The sequence below is a fragment of the Parasteatoda tepidariorum genome, chromosome 2, assembly GCF_982258835.1.
Source record: "Parasteatoda tepidariorum strain Cologne lab strain chromosome 2, Ptep-v5.0, whole genome shotgun sequence".
Taxonomy (NCBI): domain Eukaryota; kingdom Metazoa; phylum Arthropoda; class Arachnida; order Araneae; family Theridiidae; genus Parasteatoda; species Parasteatoda tepidariorum.
In genome coordinates this window covers 95,481,893-95,496,474 of record NC_141756.1, presented here as the reverse complement: position 1 = coordinate 95,496,474, position 14,582 = coordinate 95,481,893, and the positions used below count along the sequence as shown (strand labels likewise).

The following is a 14,582-nucleotide window of genomic DNA, read 5'->3' as shown; positions in this document are numbered from 1 at the left end:
TAGTACAGTTGAAATGAAAACAAAAAAAGATCTGTTACAAACAACAAAATTTCGAAACGTATTCGATTTCATTAGTAGAAAAAACGTTTCCTTGACATTTCCCAGAATTGGCAAAAATTGAGGAAACATATTTCTTTATTGTTGAATTAAGTTATTTTATTTGTAGTTGAAAAGCTGGTGGTAATCTAATGCATATCCTTTTATTAGTTTATTCAATGCATTGTTGAAGTAAGACATATATTTCAAACAAGATTATTTGCATTTAAAAGGGTTTACGCTCATAAACTTGAGTATGTGAATGATCAGAAACAAAACAGTCAAAAAACTGTTTAAGTGCCACAATTCGTATACGTTAAAATAATGCCAATAGCTCAATCTTACCGGTCCGTAATAAAATGCAAAAACATTTTACCGGTCCTTCGAAGAAATTAAGTGAAGAACACTGCTCTTCAGAACCCTGTTCATGTTAACGTACCCAAAGTAACCCCACATCAATGTATTCTCTCTAGCCACTTTGAGTCATTTGTTCCAGTAAACTCATTGCTGATAATTTTTTTTACGAAAAAAAGCTAATCAAAACTGACTTTAAATTTTTAATAAGCATTATTTGATTAAAAACTTCGTTTTCTTCAAAAATATACAAATTGAGAAAAAAAAACAGACAGTCGAAGTGTTTTAAGAGCTCAAAAATACAGGCACCCATTTTCAAGACAAGGCAGACATGAACGTAGTCAAACTTTTTTCTTTACTATTCGTATATTTTTGAAGCGTGTGAAGTTTTCAATCAAGTAATATCGTACCACTTTAGTTTCTTGAGATTATTTATTTAATATGTAAGCATAACATTAAATTCTATTATTTCATCAATTATGCCTTTCATTTTTCAAAAATCAATTACTGTACATATCAAATCATGTTTTATCTTTATTTTTAATTTAAGTCTACAATCAATATTTCTAGTGTTAAGTAAAAGCGTCTATTTGTCATATTAAATTTTTTCATTGTTTTATCATTTCACAAGCAAACGACTTGATTTTTTTATGGCTACCACAGTGTATTCGAATGAACTTCAATGTATGTCACAATTAAATATGTGCTAGTTAAAATATAGAAATTTAATTAGTGAAATATGTATCAATTTATGTTAATATTTATTTATGTCAACTTATGTATATATATGTCAAATTATGTTTATATTTATATATGTCAACTTAGATTCGATTAATCAGATATTCAACTGTTATATTTACTCAAGCAAAGTGCTTGTTTTTCTATTAGCTACCACATCGACTGCTAAATTCAAAATGTTATTACTATAAATTTTCTGTAAATTTCTAGATGTATGGGATTGGGGCCGCTAAGTGGCCCAGGTGCCCAATTTTTGTAAATAAAGTAAAAATAAATCCTATTATTAAAAGCAATGAAATAAAGTCTAAAACAGCAATTAAAAGCAAACTAAGGAGTAACTTTTTCTTAATAAAAACCTCGTTTTCTAATTTGCTGATCAATCGAGTGTTTAGTCATGCAACTATATCTAAAAGTGTAACAAAGTTTTGCCAATCAGCCAAAATTTAGTGAGAAATTTCGAGCAAAAAAACGCAGATGCCGTTACATCCCCTTTACCCTATACTGCTATTACAATACATTTAATTAATTGGAAAGCAATCAATTAAAAGCAATAAATAGTTTAAACTTTTAAATAAAAGTGAATAAATTTCTAACCGATATAATCAGTTCGCAAAAACTAACAATATAACAGCAAGCAAAACAATCAAAAAATAATAAAATAATTTCGACTTTTGCATTTTTGAAAAAGTTGATCTATTTTTAAAACGCTATATTACGAAATGTGGAAAGATACTATACATTTTTAAGTAACAGTATTAAGATTTTCTTATTAGAAAGAAAAACATTTGGCAAAATTAATAGAAAACATAATATAAATAGAGAACTAATCAATTTAATATAAAATTAGTTTAAACACCTTTTAAGTTTTAGGTACCAATGCAAAGTTGCTAAACTTGCTCAGCTTTGTGAAGAAAAAAAATTTAATGGTAGCGACGTTTAGGGCAGCGTGTTTACTAATCTTTTGAGCAATTTTTTTTCTAGTGGTTGCTAAATTTATGTTGTAACGTATGATTCTTTGTTTGAAAATTTTGATTTAAAGTTACCTTCAACAACACTACATGTAAATGATTCAAAAGTTGATATGAAACGCTACTTTTTTCAAGTTAAATGAATGTTGAGGCTTTTATGTATGATTTACAGTTAAAATTTCATTAAAAATAATTTTTCCCTCCGCTATATGTGAATAATTCATGTAACACTCCACTTTGTTTCAATACTACTGTGGTAAGACTTTTTAATATGTTGGCTAACTCAACTGAATTTCTAAAAATACTTAGCTTTAACTTTGGAACAATCTATGAAACATTTTGCAGAAAAGTGGAACAGCCGGCATCCCTACGAATATTTTTGAACGAAAATTTATTAAATAAGTCACAAATCTAAAAGCATCAAAACAAATTCCGCAAAATACAGTAAATAAATAAAAACTAAATAATTTTTTCTTTGTCGAAATGGCAACAGTTTAACCTCAACATTAACGTTTCAGAAAAAAAAACACATTAATCTTCCCTCATGAAGGTTAAGAATGAAGTAAATTTCCCGATTCTAGGTCCTTTTTTTACGATATGTTTGTTCCAACATTCTAAGAAGCGGAAAATTTTTATTTACTTCTTTGAATTTATTTTTAGGAATGGCCGAATTAAATCAATCGTTAAGAAATGATAAGGGCCGTTCCTTATTCTTTGATGTCACGTAAGAAGTTAACGCACGAAAAATTAAGAAGTCATCCACCGCTATGCGCCATGGATAGCTGAGTCACAAAGTTTTTCAATACGTTAGATCGTATCTCTCTCTCTCTCTCTCTCTCTCTCTCTCTCTCTCTCTCTCTCTATATATATATATATATATATATATATATATATATATATATATATATATATATAATGAAGATAAAATAAGATAAGTTCAAAATGAAGATAAAACAAAGAAAAATTATAGACATGTGAAAAAAGGGGGGGAAATAATGAGGAAAAAAATAATGAACAACAGTTTAAAAAAAATAATAATAATTATAAAAAGGGATGAAATTTTATTTAAAAAAACCGGAAAAAAAAGATTTAATCTTTTCATCAGCCCACACGATTATATCCGTAAAACAGAGTGCTTTCTGATATTGTATCAATTTAGCTAAAGCAAAATATATTAATACAATAGTGTGAGGAGGACTCAAAAAATTTTTACAAAAATTACAACAAATAAAATAGAACACAAAAAGTAAAAATAAGTAAAAATAACATGTAAAAACAGAAAAGTTGTTTCTCTTAACTTTCTTCATGTTTTCTTGTATTTATTTATTTATTTATTTATATATATATATATATATATATATATATATATATATATATATATATATATATATATATATATATATATATATATATATATATATATATATATATATATATATATATATATATATATATATATATATATATATATATATATATATATATATATATATATATATATATATATATATATATATATATATATATATATATATATATATATATATATTCCTGATCCTGAATCTGGAGTCGCTTGTGACTGCAAGCATATTCGCAGAGACCGCAAATATTTGAGGAATTATTTTTTTTTTCAGTGGTAGTGAACGTTAATGGTAGTTAATTAAAATTTAATAACTTTAACATTCTGCATAACCTCATATGTATCTATTTGAATTATTTGTGCTTAGTGGTTGGACAAAATTCTTTTAATTGTATTTTATTAAAACTCAAATAAAATATCTTTGCAACCACTAGAATTTTTTTTCTGAAACTAAGGAGAATCCGTAGAGGTTAAAGTCTATGTATTCTCATCATCATCAAAATTTTTCGTTTACGGCCCTTTTCCCATCCATCTTCCGAAGTTTTATCTTTAAGGTGGTATTTCTCTATTCTCAAAGAAGCGATTTGCTTTATCTTAACATTTTTCAAAATAAAATATAGTGGATTAAGAATCGCGTTGCTTGAGAGACTATTTATTAAAAATTTTCAGTTCTTTATTTTATTGCCACAAATATGTAGGGCAGTTTTTGTCTCACAGCCTTATCTCACTCCTTAAATTTCATACCCTGAATCAAATTGGTTCAAATTAAAACTTTTTTCTTAAAAATCAAAACATTAAAATTCAATTTAATTATGATAAAAATCAAAATCACGTTAAAAATTTAATTACATAAATTTAATTACTCTATTTGTATGAATAGTATATTATACATTGAAAATGCGTTGTCTGAAATAACATCAATTCAAATATGTAAACTTTAAACTCAAATATTTAAAAAAACTTAATTTCACTATAAATGATCTCTTAATTAAAGCGTAGTTTTGAAATTTACTTATAAAAAAATACAATGAGTAGTGTTTCTTTAATATATGGTTGGTTTTTTCCAAAAGTAATTAATGATTCAACAAAGCTATGGAAATTTTTAACGATTTGTATTACTCTATTTGTATGAAAAGTAAAGTTTTAACTGTTTGTAATTTATTTTATGAATTTTTGAAAATAAATTAGAGCATACAGAATCTTACATTTCTTCTTTCTATTGACTAAAAAAATCATAACATAGACTTAAAAAACATTCATACTTTGAAATAAGGAATTTAAAAATTATTAAAAAAAAGTTCTTTTCCACTAGGATTATATGAGCGTTCTAAAGTAATAGACGATTCTAAAGTAATAAATGAAACTATTTTTAGCCTTTAGATGCAGGGGGACACCAGTGTTATTTTTATATATTTTTACTGAAGCTGTAATTACAAGTAAAAACATATTTTGGTATTAATTAACTTAGCAAAACAATCCAATAGTAAAAAAATCTGTTAGATTACAGATATGATATTTATACTAAATATAGAATTTTCAACGATGAATAACTATTTATCTTCGATCTAAATAACTGAAAATATGTACAAATGTGAAAAATTATTGTTCGGTGGTGAGCAGCGTTTGTAAGATTTTGCCTTTAAAGCAGAAAATGACACCGGAGTTTCATAACCATAGGTTATTAAAATGATAAATATAATATTTTTTACTTATTTTGATCTAAATTAATATAAAATTGATATAAAATAATGTATCTAATTAATTAATCTAAATTAAAATAATGTAAAATATACAAAATATAAGTACATTATTTAGATACAGAAATTAACAATCGTGTCAAAATGGAGTGTTTCTTTGGACTGAGGAAACAATTAAAACCGAATCTTCTCAGCCGAAAAACAAAGTTAACTCTATAAGACACTCATACTTACTGTATTGCTTTATAGAAGCGAAAGTTGGACGCTAAATTCAGATATGCAGCTGTTACTGGACACTTTCGACAGAAAGACAGATCCTCAGAGTTATGTCTGGCGCAATTCACGAAAGGTGATACTCGCGAATCAAATATAACTGCGAACTCTACTGTACCGACTCTATAAGCAGCCCCAAACTATGCAAATAATCCGCAGTAATAGACTGAGATGGCTGGGCCATCTATGGAGAAGCCATGAAAATCATAATTTTTAAGAACCCCGAAGGGTCACATCCCAGAGGTAGATCCCCGACTAGATAGCTCACCGGCATCGAAAATGGCCTAAAAACCCTCAAGATTAGAAAATGGAAGGGAATTGCCATGGATGGGTATATAGTTCAGGCAGCAAAGCCTACAAGGAGCTGTTGCGCTAACAAAGAAGAAGACATTATTTACAACATGGAATTGTAAAATGTAAATATTTCTACATTGTCTAATATATATATATATATATATATATATATATATATATATATATATATATATATATATATATATATATATATATATATATATATATATATATATATATATATATATATATATATATATATATATATATATATATATATATATAAAGTTTAAATAAAATATAGAGAAAACATGGAAAATAATAAAGATTAAGAAAAGAAAGAAAAGAGAAAAAGAAAAATTATTAAACGAATTTTTAAAAAAATATTTAAAAAAAAAAAGGAATTTATTTATTAAAAAAATTATTAAAAAGTCTGACAACAAAATATCTCAAAATAAAAAAAAATTGACTTGACTTAACATAAAATGAAACACTTTTAAAATTTTAATAATACAATATATCAACATAAAAATAAAGTATTTACAATAAAACTCCGTCTAAAAACTAAAATGTGCGTTTATAAAACATCATGGTAGCAAGTAACATGGGAAATTTTTTGTAACCGTTATGAATATAGAGGATTATTTGTCTTTTAATTTAACACTGTGTTTTATAGTCCTGTAAGTAAATGCCTTACACCAGTGTTCCCCAACCTTTTTATCACCGCGGACCGGTCAAAGTTTGATAATTTTACCGCGGCCCGCTGGGGAGGGGCGTTGATTGTTTATATTTTAGATTATTTTGATTTATTAATTTTAATTTAATTGTATTTAAACATGCCTTCAAAATAGAATACAAATGCACCAAAAAATAAATATAAAGTGATTTAACATTTTAACTTACTAGAACGTTAAATCAATGAGAACCCTGAGCTTGTTTCTTTGCAACGAGACAATGATACATTACAAACATTAAAAAATTTATGTCACTATCTTCGGGGGCCCCTTTTTTTTTAAATAAATAAAATTTTAATGGAACAGATATTTTTAATTTGGGGTGTAAACCTAGGAATTTAAATTCAGTTTCAATGGAATGGGCGGCCCGGTATCATTTGAACCACGGACCGGTACCGGTCCACGGTCCACGGTTGGGGAACACTGCCTTACACGACCATAGTAAATGCTTTACACGTAAGCTTTTGCAGATATGCCAGCTTGCTCAGCTTGATTAAAAAATATTTTCTTGTCGTAACAAAATTTAACATATTTTGAGTTTAGTATTTTTCATTTTAAGTATTTTTTCCTCCTAAAAAAAAATTTAGTATTATATAAAATGCGGCTTTGCTGCATTTATCTCTTGGTTACTCTTTTAAAAAGTAGGTAATTATCCTTATTCTACAAGCTTTCTATTAATTCGTTATCAATTTTTTAAAACTTTTGCTGAAGGAGGTGCAGTTGGCATCCCTACTTTTTGCCCCAACTGCATTCTTATCAAATGCTTAATAGTCAAGTACTTAATAGTCAATACTTAATAGTCAATACTTAATAGTCAAAGTCACATTCCATTCTTTTATCAGAGTTTGAAAACTTTGATCTCTGAAAGGTAGCTTGAATGCATCAATATCTTTCATAAAACACTCAAAAGTTAAAGTCATATTCTATTCTTTACTAGATTCTGAAAACTCTACTTCCTGTCTTATCAGTAATATTTATATTCATATACTGAAAGTCATATTCTGTTGTTAAATGAGACTTTGAAAATTATGATTACTGTCTGAGAGGAACTTGAACGCATTAATATTTATAATCAAAGACTCAATAGTCAAAGTCATATACCATTCTTTTATCATAGTCTGAATGTTTTGATCCTTGTCTTAAAGGCAGTTTGAATGCATTAATGTGTAAATGTTTATCAAATTTGTAAAAGATTGCCTCATCTAAGTTATCGCCTTTCATTTTCACATCACTGTCCATCTTTTGATAAACAGGTTCTGGGTTCGTATCCCATGCATTCATATCCTCCTCAAGCTCTTCGTCGTAGTAGTCGGGTTCCATTACTTCCGGTCTCTCGTCGTCGCATGGTGGGCATTCCGGACACATTGCTTTCATCATTCCTTTCATCATCGGTGATGGCCAACCGTTGTTCATCATCATAGGTGATGGCCAGCCGTTCATCATCATTTCTGGAGCGGGCCAGCCATTGTCCATCATCATCATACCAGTTGAAGGCCAACCACTTTTCATCGCAGGACAACCTGGAATGACATAATTTAAAAAATTTTTGAAATAATTATTTCAACAAAAAGAAACGAAAATTTTTTACAGCTGTCGAATCTCCTTTTTTTTGCGGAGATTTTATTTTTTATTTTTAAAATGGTCGTTAAATGCATACGCTAATATTATCTTCCTTTAACAAGTTGATGTATGAAAATTTTGTCCACCACTAGTGATAAATAACTTAAAAATATACACAATAGTTCGAACAATATTCTTTAAAAATAATAAGTGTTTGAATAATATAATTAAAACTACAATGACCGGACAGGTCATTTTGTAAACAAATAAATTTTAAGAGGAGCTAATTCCTAAAATAACTATACGAGCTTACTACTTTTACGTGACTTTTCCTACCTTTTAGAGGTCTTTAAAAGCAGTAAATTTTTTTATTTATTTGGTTATATACTAAGTGCATAAAACGAAGTTCTACCTAGAACGACCATAGCTGTAAAAAGGTCCACAATAGAGATTTAAACATGTTTCTTTGTAATATTATATTCTTTCTTTTTCATAACTTATCTTTATTTTATCGGCAAACGCGCTTGCGTACATGGAATTTTTTTTCTTCATTAAGGAGATCCATTTCCATTTCACTGTCGTTCACCAGACCCCGAAATCGCATTTTTTTCAGATCTATTTGCTCTTAAATCGAAATAAGAAACGATAAATTTGCAAATCTTCCTAAGGGTAATTTTATTTTTTCTGAAATTCTAACGTTGTTTTAATAGCAGGAGAAAATTATAACAATTGATGAACAGCTCTTGCCGTGTAACACACATTGCAAATTTATTTAAAACATGGAAAATTATTTTGATAAATTTGGATTGAAATTATATCTGGTTTTGGAATTAGAAACCAAATAATTTTTGATTGATTTTATGCAACTTGTAAATGATAAAGATAGTGACTAGTATTCGCACGTGGATGAGCATGTCGTTATAAAACTATTAAGTCTGTTTCTTTCTGAGGGAAAAAGTGTCCAACCTGACATTTATTTTATATCTCCTTGACCTGCGCACCTCTTATGGGCAAAAGGTGCTTAACTCATTACTATAATATGGCTAAATCACAAAAAACTTCCACCTATTTAAAAGCTACAAAAAGGACTTGTCTTCAAAACTTGTATTAAGGATAAGAAAATTATTATAAACCAAACAATTTACCAAATTACCGTTATATTACCGTAAATTTAAAAAAAAATTAGCCTCCTGAGGATAAGTTTATTCACGGATATGTTAACATAATTGATAACCTGAAAACCTAAAAAATCAACAACAAAAAATAAATAAAAAATTTAAAAAACAGCTATGCATTTTTGGCTGAAGATAATTTATCATTGACACAGTTTTTTTACACTGATTATTCTATTGCAAATGTCAGTGCGGAAAGTTTAAAATGAACTGATAGCAAATAGTTTTGAGTATAATAATACTAAACTACAATTTTTTTACGAATTTTTTTATAAAAAAACTAATTTTTCAAACTTTTAAATTAATTAAATTCAGTAGCAGTAAAATCAGCAGAAAAATTAATTTAAATCGTAGCTGGATGTCTATTTTTTATTTATTTATTTTATTTATTTATTTATTTATTTTAAAAAGGAAAAGTAAATATTCAGCTATTGATTTAATTTTTCTTTACTTAGTTATTAAGCTGAGAGTTTAAACAAGTCAGTTCATTGCATTTCCCGAAATTGATCTATGTTTATACTCCCAGAAAAATTATTCAAACCTTGAACCAAAATTTCGAGAGAGATTTCTAAAACCTAAACAAGATGCCAAATAGGACCGAATTTTAGATAAATCGGAACAATTTAATTCGAGAAACTCGATAATACTGTTCAAATTGGCACTATATTATGGTTGAGGCAGATTTAAACGATGATAAAGTTCATATCGTTCCAAAATCTGTACATTTATAAACATGTGTTAAAAGAAACCTTAAAACTAAATTAAGTGCATTAAAAAACATTTTCAATGAATAATTTTTCGTATGTTAGAAAAATATTTTTTTTAAAATTGTTTAAAAATATTCAGAAACACAAGTTTAAAAATACTATACGATAAAGGGTATAATATTTCAAACAAAAACTTAAAATCTTCCAGTGTTCGTTGAAAAAGCTAAAAGATAACATACTGTCACAACTGTTATCCATCATAACAGGGCAGGGTGTTTCAGGGCATTCTTGTTCGCATTTCGCTTTCATCATTTTCATCATCATGCATTTGGGCTTACATTTATTGGGTTTCATTTTCATCTGTTTCATATGCATTTTCATCATCATCTTCATCATTTTCATCTTCATCATTTTATCCATCATTTGCATCATCATTTGTCCCTTCATCTTCTTCTTCTGCATACCCCTACAAAATGTTAACACATACAACAATTAAAAAAATTTTAAAAAAGAAGATGATTTTTTTAATTTTATGGGATATTGTACTAACTATAACAATACTGATATGAAGTTTAAAAAAATGATTTACTTTTCTTTTCTTTTGCATACATTAAGTTTTGCATTTCATACGTTAGCAGTTTGCAAGCAGGTAAATATTGATCGATAAAGAATGTATCCGGTAAAGTGACCGGTAAAGAATATTCCATGCAAAAGAGATACGTCATTTTTTTTTAACTCGTCACAGCCTAAATGAGTTTCTACACGTTTTAAAATAATTTATACTGCTTTTTCCTGCTGGTTACGGTGACTTTGCTATTAATTTAAATTGAATTTTAAATGTTCATTTTACATTAAACTGGGTTCATATTATAGAAGAATTTTTCTCTACTTTTTTTTTTTTTTTTTTTTTTTTTTTTTTTTTTTTTTTAATCAAGTTCAAAATTTTGGCATTTTTTAGAAGCATTTTAACTCACGCATCAGTTTTTATTTATTTATGTCTATAAAACTAATTTATCTAAGTTGATAAATCTTTTAAAGTGAAATTATCCTAAGTATGGATGGAACTATATCAAGTGTATGGATGGTGTTTTCGACGTAAATATAAACAACAACAATCTCGACCTATTCTACTTCCGGTTAGAAAGTTTACAACTGCTTACTACAGCTTAATCTGCGAGGCGATATTATCAAACAGATAATTTTGTTTTTAATGAAAGAAATAAATTGTATAATTTATAAGCTGAAATCTGCTGTATTTCATCAGCGATTCATAATCTAGTGACTTTCCCCTGTTCTTTTCCATTTCGAAGAGACTCTAAAAACCACAGTATCTATATTAAACGGTGCAGTTTACGACATACTAAATACACTGATGTAATGCTTTGTTCCTGTATTGTACAAGGTCTGGCTATTAATTTCCAGGACTCATGGAATAACTCAGAAGAAAAAAAAGTTAAACACATAGCCATTTAATATTATTCGAAGTAATCCCCATCAGCCGTAATGCACGTCTGTGCTCGGCTGTACAAATTTCGGAAAGAAGTTTTAAAGTCCTCTTTTGGAATGCTCTTTATTAGTGACGTTACAGTTTTCGTGAAGGCTTCGACATCCTGAACTCTTGTTCCCTTCAGTGAATTTTTCTGCTTAAGAAACAGGAAAAAGTGTGTGCTAGGTCTGGCGAGTATGGTGGATGCTGCGACTCAACGACACCATGCTGAGTTGAGAATCGCCTCACAGCAAACGCAATGTGTGGACGCGAACTTTTTCAATTGCTTCCGGCTTGCGTACGAACTGTGTGCGGATCATCTTCCACGCTTTCGCGTTCGAAAGCTTTTTAAACCATTCAAAAATTCTTGAGCGAGATCATGCTTCCTTGCCATAAACTTGTTTTAACAATTTGTAGGTTTCTGCAGCTGTCTTGCACAATTTGAAGCTAAATTTAATGTTAATTCTCTACTCCATTTCACTTCGACAACAGGAATTTAAGAGCTCCGTTTTAATGCGCCTTTCCACGAGAACCACTTACTTCAGAATGGCGCCGATTGCACTGCACATGAGCAAGAAAACACTCTTCAATATGCAATCATTAGCGCCACCTTCCGACTTTTCTTTCTCCCACAGTTACGTCAGTCCTGGAAATTAATAGCCGGACCTTGTATTATTTTGTAGTTCTTAAAGATGGACCAATAACATTAATATCAATCTTGCCTTTTACCAAAATTAATTAAGCATCATTGGCGTCAATATTAGTATGGCGTTTTTATGCGTTTCTCTTAGTATCATTTCTCCATTAATTTTACTTTTAAGTATATTGCTTACTTTTCGTTTCTATTTCGTTCCAAAATTAATAAGGCATTAAGAATAATATGGCATTTTTTACACTTCTCTTAAATGATTAAGTACCATTTCTTCATTATTTTTGGTTTTTAGTACAAAGTTCATTTATTATTTTAATTAGTACCAATTACTAAAATTAATTTAAAATCATTAGCATCAATCGTAGTATAGCTATTATTTATAGTTTGCCTAAGCGAATTAAGTACATTTTCCCATTAATTTTGCTTTTTAAAACATTCCCTTATTTTTTTTCAACTTGAACCTATTCCCAAAATTAATTAAGCACCATTTGCGTTAATAACATCGTGGAAATTGAATAATAGTATATCAAGGTATGCTTCTCGTAAATGAATTATTATTTTTTTCCATTAATTTTACATTTTTAATAGATAACGTACTTTTTTTAAATCTAAATCATAGCTATTATTAAAATTAATTAAGCATCATTGACATCAATATTTGTATGTCGACTTTTCAATGTTTCTTTTCGACGAATTAGTATTATTTCTCCATCAATTTTTGCTTTTCAGCACATACCTTAATTTTTTTTATCATTTATGTTGCCGTTGATTTTAAGAAGATTTAGTTTTATAGAAACACGTTTTAAATGCATAAATATATAACCTAAATAAACCCGTTGTTTTCGATAACTTTGGGAATACTAATTTGGTGACGTAATCCACCCATAATTGCAATTAAGTTTATCTTTAGAACGCATAAAATATAACTAAATGTTAAAGAACATGCAATGAACTCTATCTTTTATTAATGACAGCTATAAACTAGTAGATCTATAAAATGTTATTTATAAAATTTCTGATAGGACAGAACCGTTTGTGGTTTTATTTATAATGTCTGGTTGTCATAGAAACAATTTCACCCAATGAAAAAATTTCGTTTTTCAATCGCCTCACCTGAACTATCTTATCGAAATTTTTAAACTATTTTTAGTATCAGGAACTAAAATTGTTCTTTTCACTCAATGTCTGAATTTCAGAACGCTAGCACAAATGTCTTTGGAGTTGAAAGATAATTCAAATATTAGAGCAAATAATAAAGCAAATATTAGAGATTAAAAGCATTTTTTCTTTCCTTACTAGCATTTTACTTAAATAATACAGAAAAATAATGAATATACTAAATATATTACGGATATTTAATTATGTTTAAATTTAATTACAGGTTTCGAAAATCATAACTGGTTAAAGAACGTTCTTACTCTCGGGATCTTAGTGACCCTTCCACGGAGCCTATTAGGGTGTCGCTTCACACCTTTTGGGATCTAGAGAATTTTTTAACCTCATTGGCTTAAAGATTAGTTGAATGTGTTCAGACTACAGGTATGTTGAATCAGATATTAGTTACAGAATTTTTTTTTATCATTGATTTAAAGACAAGTTGAAAGTGCTGAGACTGAAGGCTCATATCTGATATTTGCAATTTAACAGCCGCTACAAAGCAATATTTGTTTCAAAAAATAATATTTAAGGTTATATTAGTTATCTTTAAGCCCGGTTACATATGTGTAATCAAGACGTGGGGGTATAAAACTTAAGAGTAATTTCTTACTTATTATGTCCTTTCATCATCATTTGGTTTTCTACATATGGCATTGCAATGGGAATCGGGATTGGAACTTTGATCGCTTTGATTCCAATGGTGATTCCTTTGTGTTGATTCTCCTGATGCTCTTTCATCATCTTCATCATTTTCATTTTGTGCATGAAGCCACCACCCCCGCCATGGATGCAGATGATGATGATCAAGATAGTAATCAGCCGATGAACAGTGATTATTAAACCAGTGAAATTCATTCAGATGACAATGATGCGTCAGAGGTGACTTTAGATTCATTCAGATGAGAATGATGTCGAAAAATGATGTAGCAGATTTGGCTCAAGATTCATACAGAGGATTGCGGTGTATATGCTGTTAAGTATAGGGCTTTAGATTCATTTATGTGATATCGATAAATGATGTCGATTAAGCTCAAGATCCATTCACGATGTAGACAGATGATGTTACAGATATGGATCTAGATTTACTTAAAGAGATCACAGTTTAAGTCTGTCTTGTTGCTGTAATAGTGATGAAATTTTTAAGCTGAAAGAAAAACTATTTGTTATCATTTTTCCAAAAGTGACAATAATTTATATTAACACAATATATTCAGAAACTGTTGACCAGATTTATTAACCATGATTTGAGGACAAATCAGTGGAGCCTTCTCGAAAATTTTACGATTTGAGGACACTTGCATGTTTATGGAAAATAATAATCTATGTGTGCAACAATTTTTCTTATTTTTTAAGCTAACTAATAAAAGGTGCAGAACCATCTTCTTGAAACTAT

At 28.5% G+C, this 14,582-nt stretch overlaps 1 protein-coding gene across 1 annotated transcript; it reads right to left on the bottom strand.

The window, feature by feature from the left end:
* Nucleotides 1–7,401: 7,401 nt before the first annotated feature.
* LOC107446503 (uncharacterized) lies at nt 7,402–14,181 on the bottom strand. Its single transcript, XM_016061173.4, has 3 exons — nt 13,800–14,181; nt 10,133–10,359; nt 7,402–7,974 (listed from the first exon to the last, which is right to left on the bottom strand). Exons 1-3 carry the CDS (start codon nt 14,042–14,044, stop codon nt 7,535–7,537), a joined length of 912 nt encoding a protein of 303 aa, XP_015916659.1. The 5' UTR covers nt 14,045–14,181; the 3' UTR covers nt 7,402–7,534.
* Nucleotides 14,182–14,582: the final 401 nt, after the last annotated feature.

Bases quoted from the DNA above. Each gene is read 5' to 3' on its own strand.
- LOC107446503 (XM_016061173.4), bottom strand. From the start codon at position 14,044: ATGAATTTCACTGGTTTAATAATCACTGTTCATCGGCTGATTACTATC. The intron at 10,360-13,799 runs GTAAGAAATTAC...AACATTTTGTAG, and splicing joins ATGATGAAAGGACATAATAA to GGGTATGCAGAAGAAGAAGA. The intron at 7,975-10,132 runs GTATGTTATCTT...ATGTCATTCCAG, and splicing joins GATGGATAACAGTTGTGACA to GTTGTCCTGCGATGAAAAGT.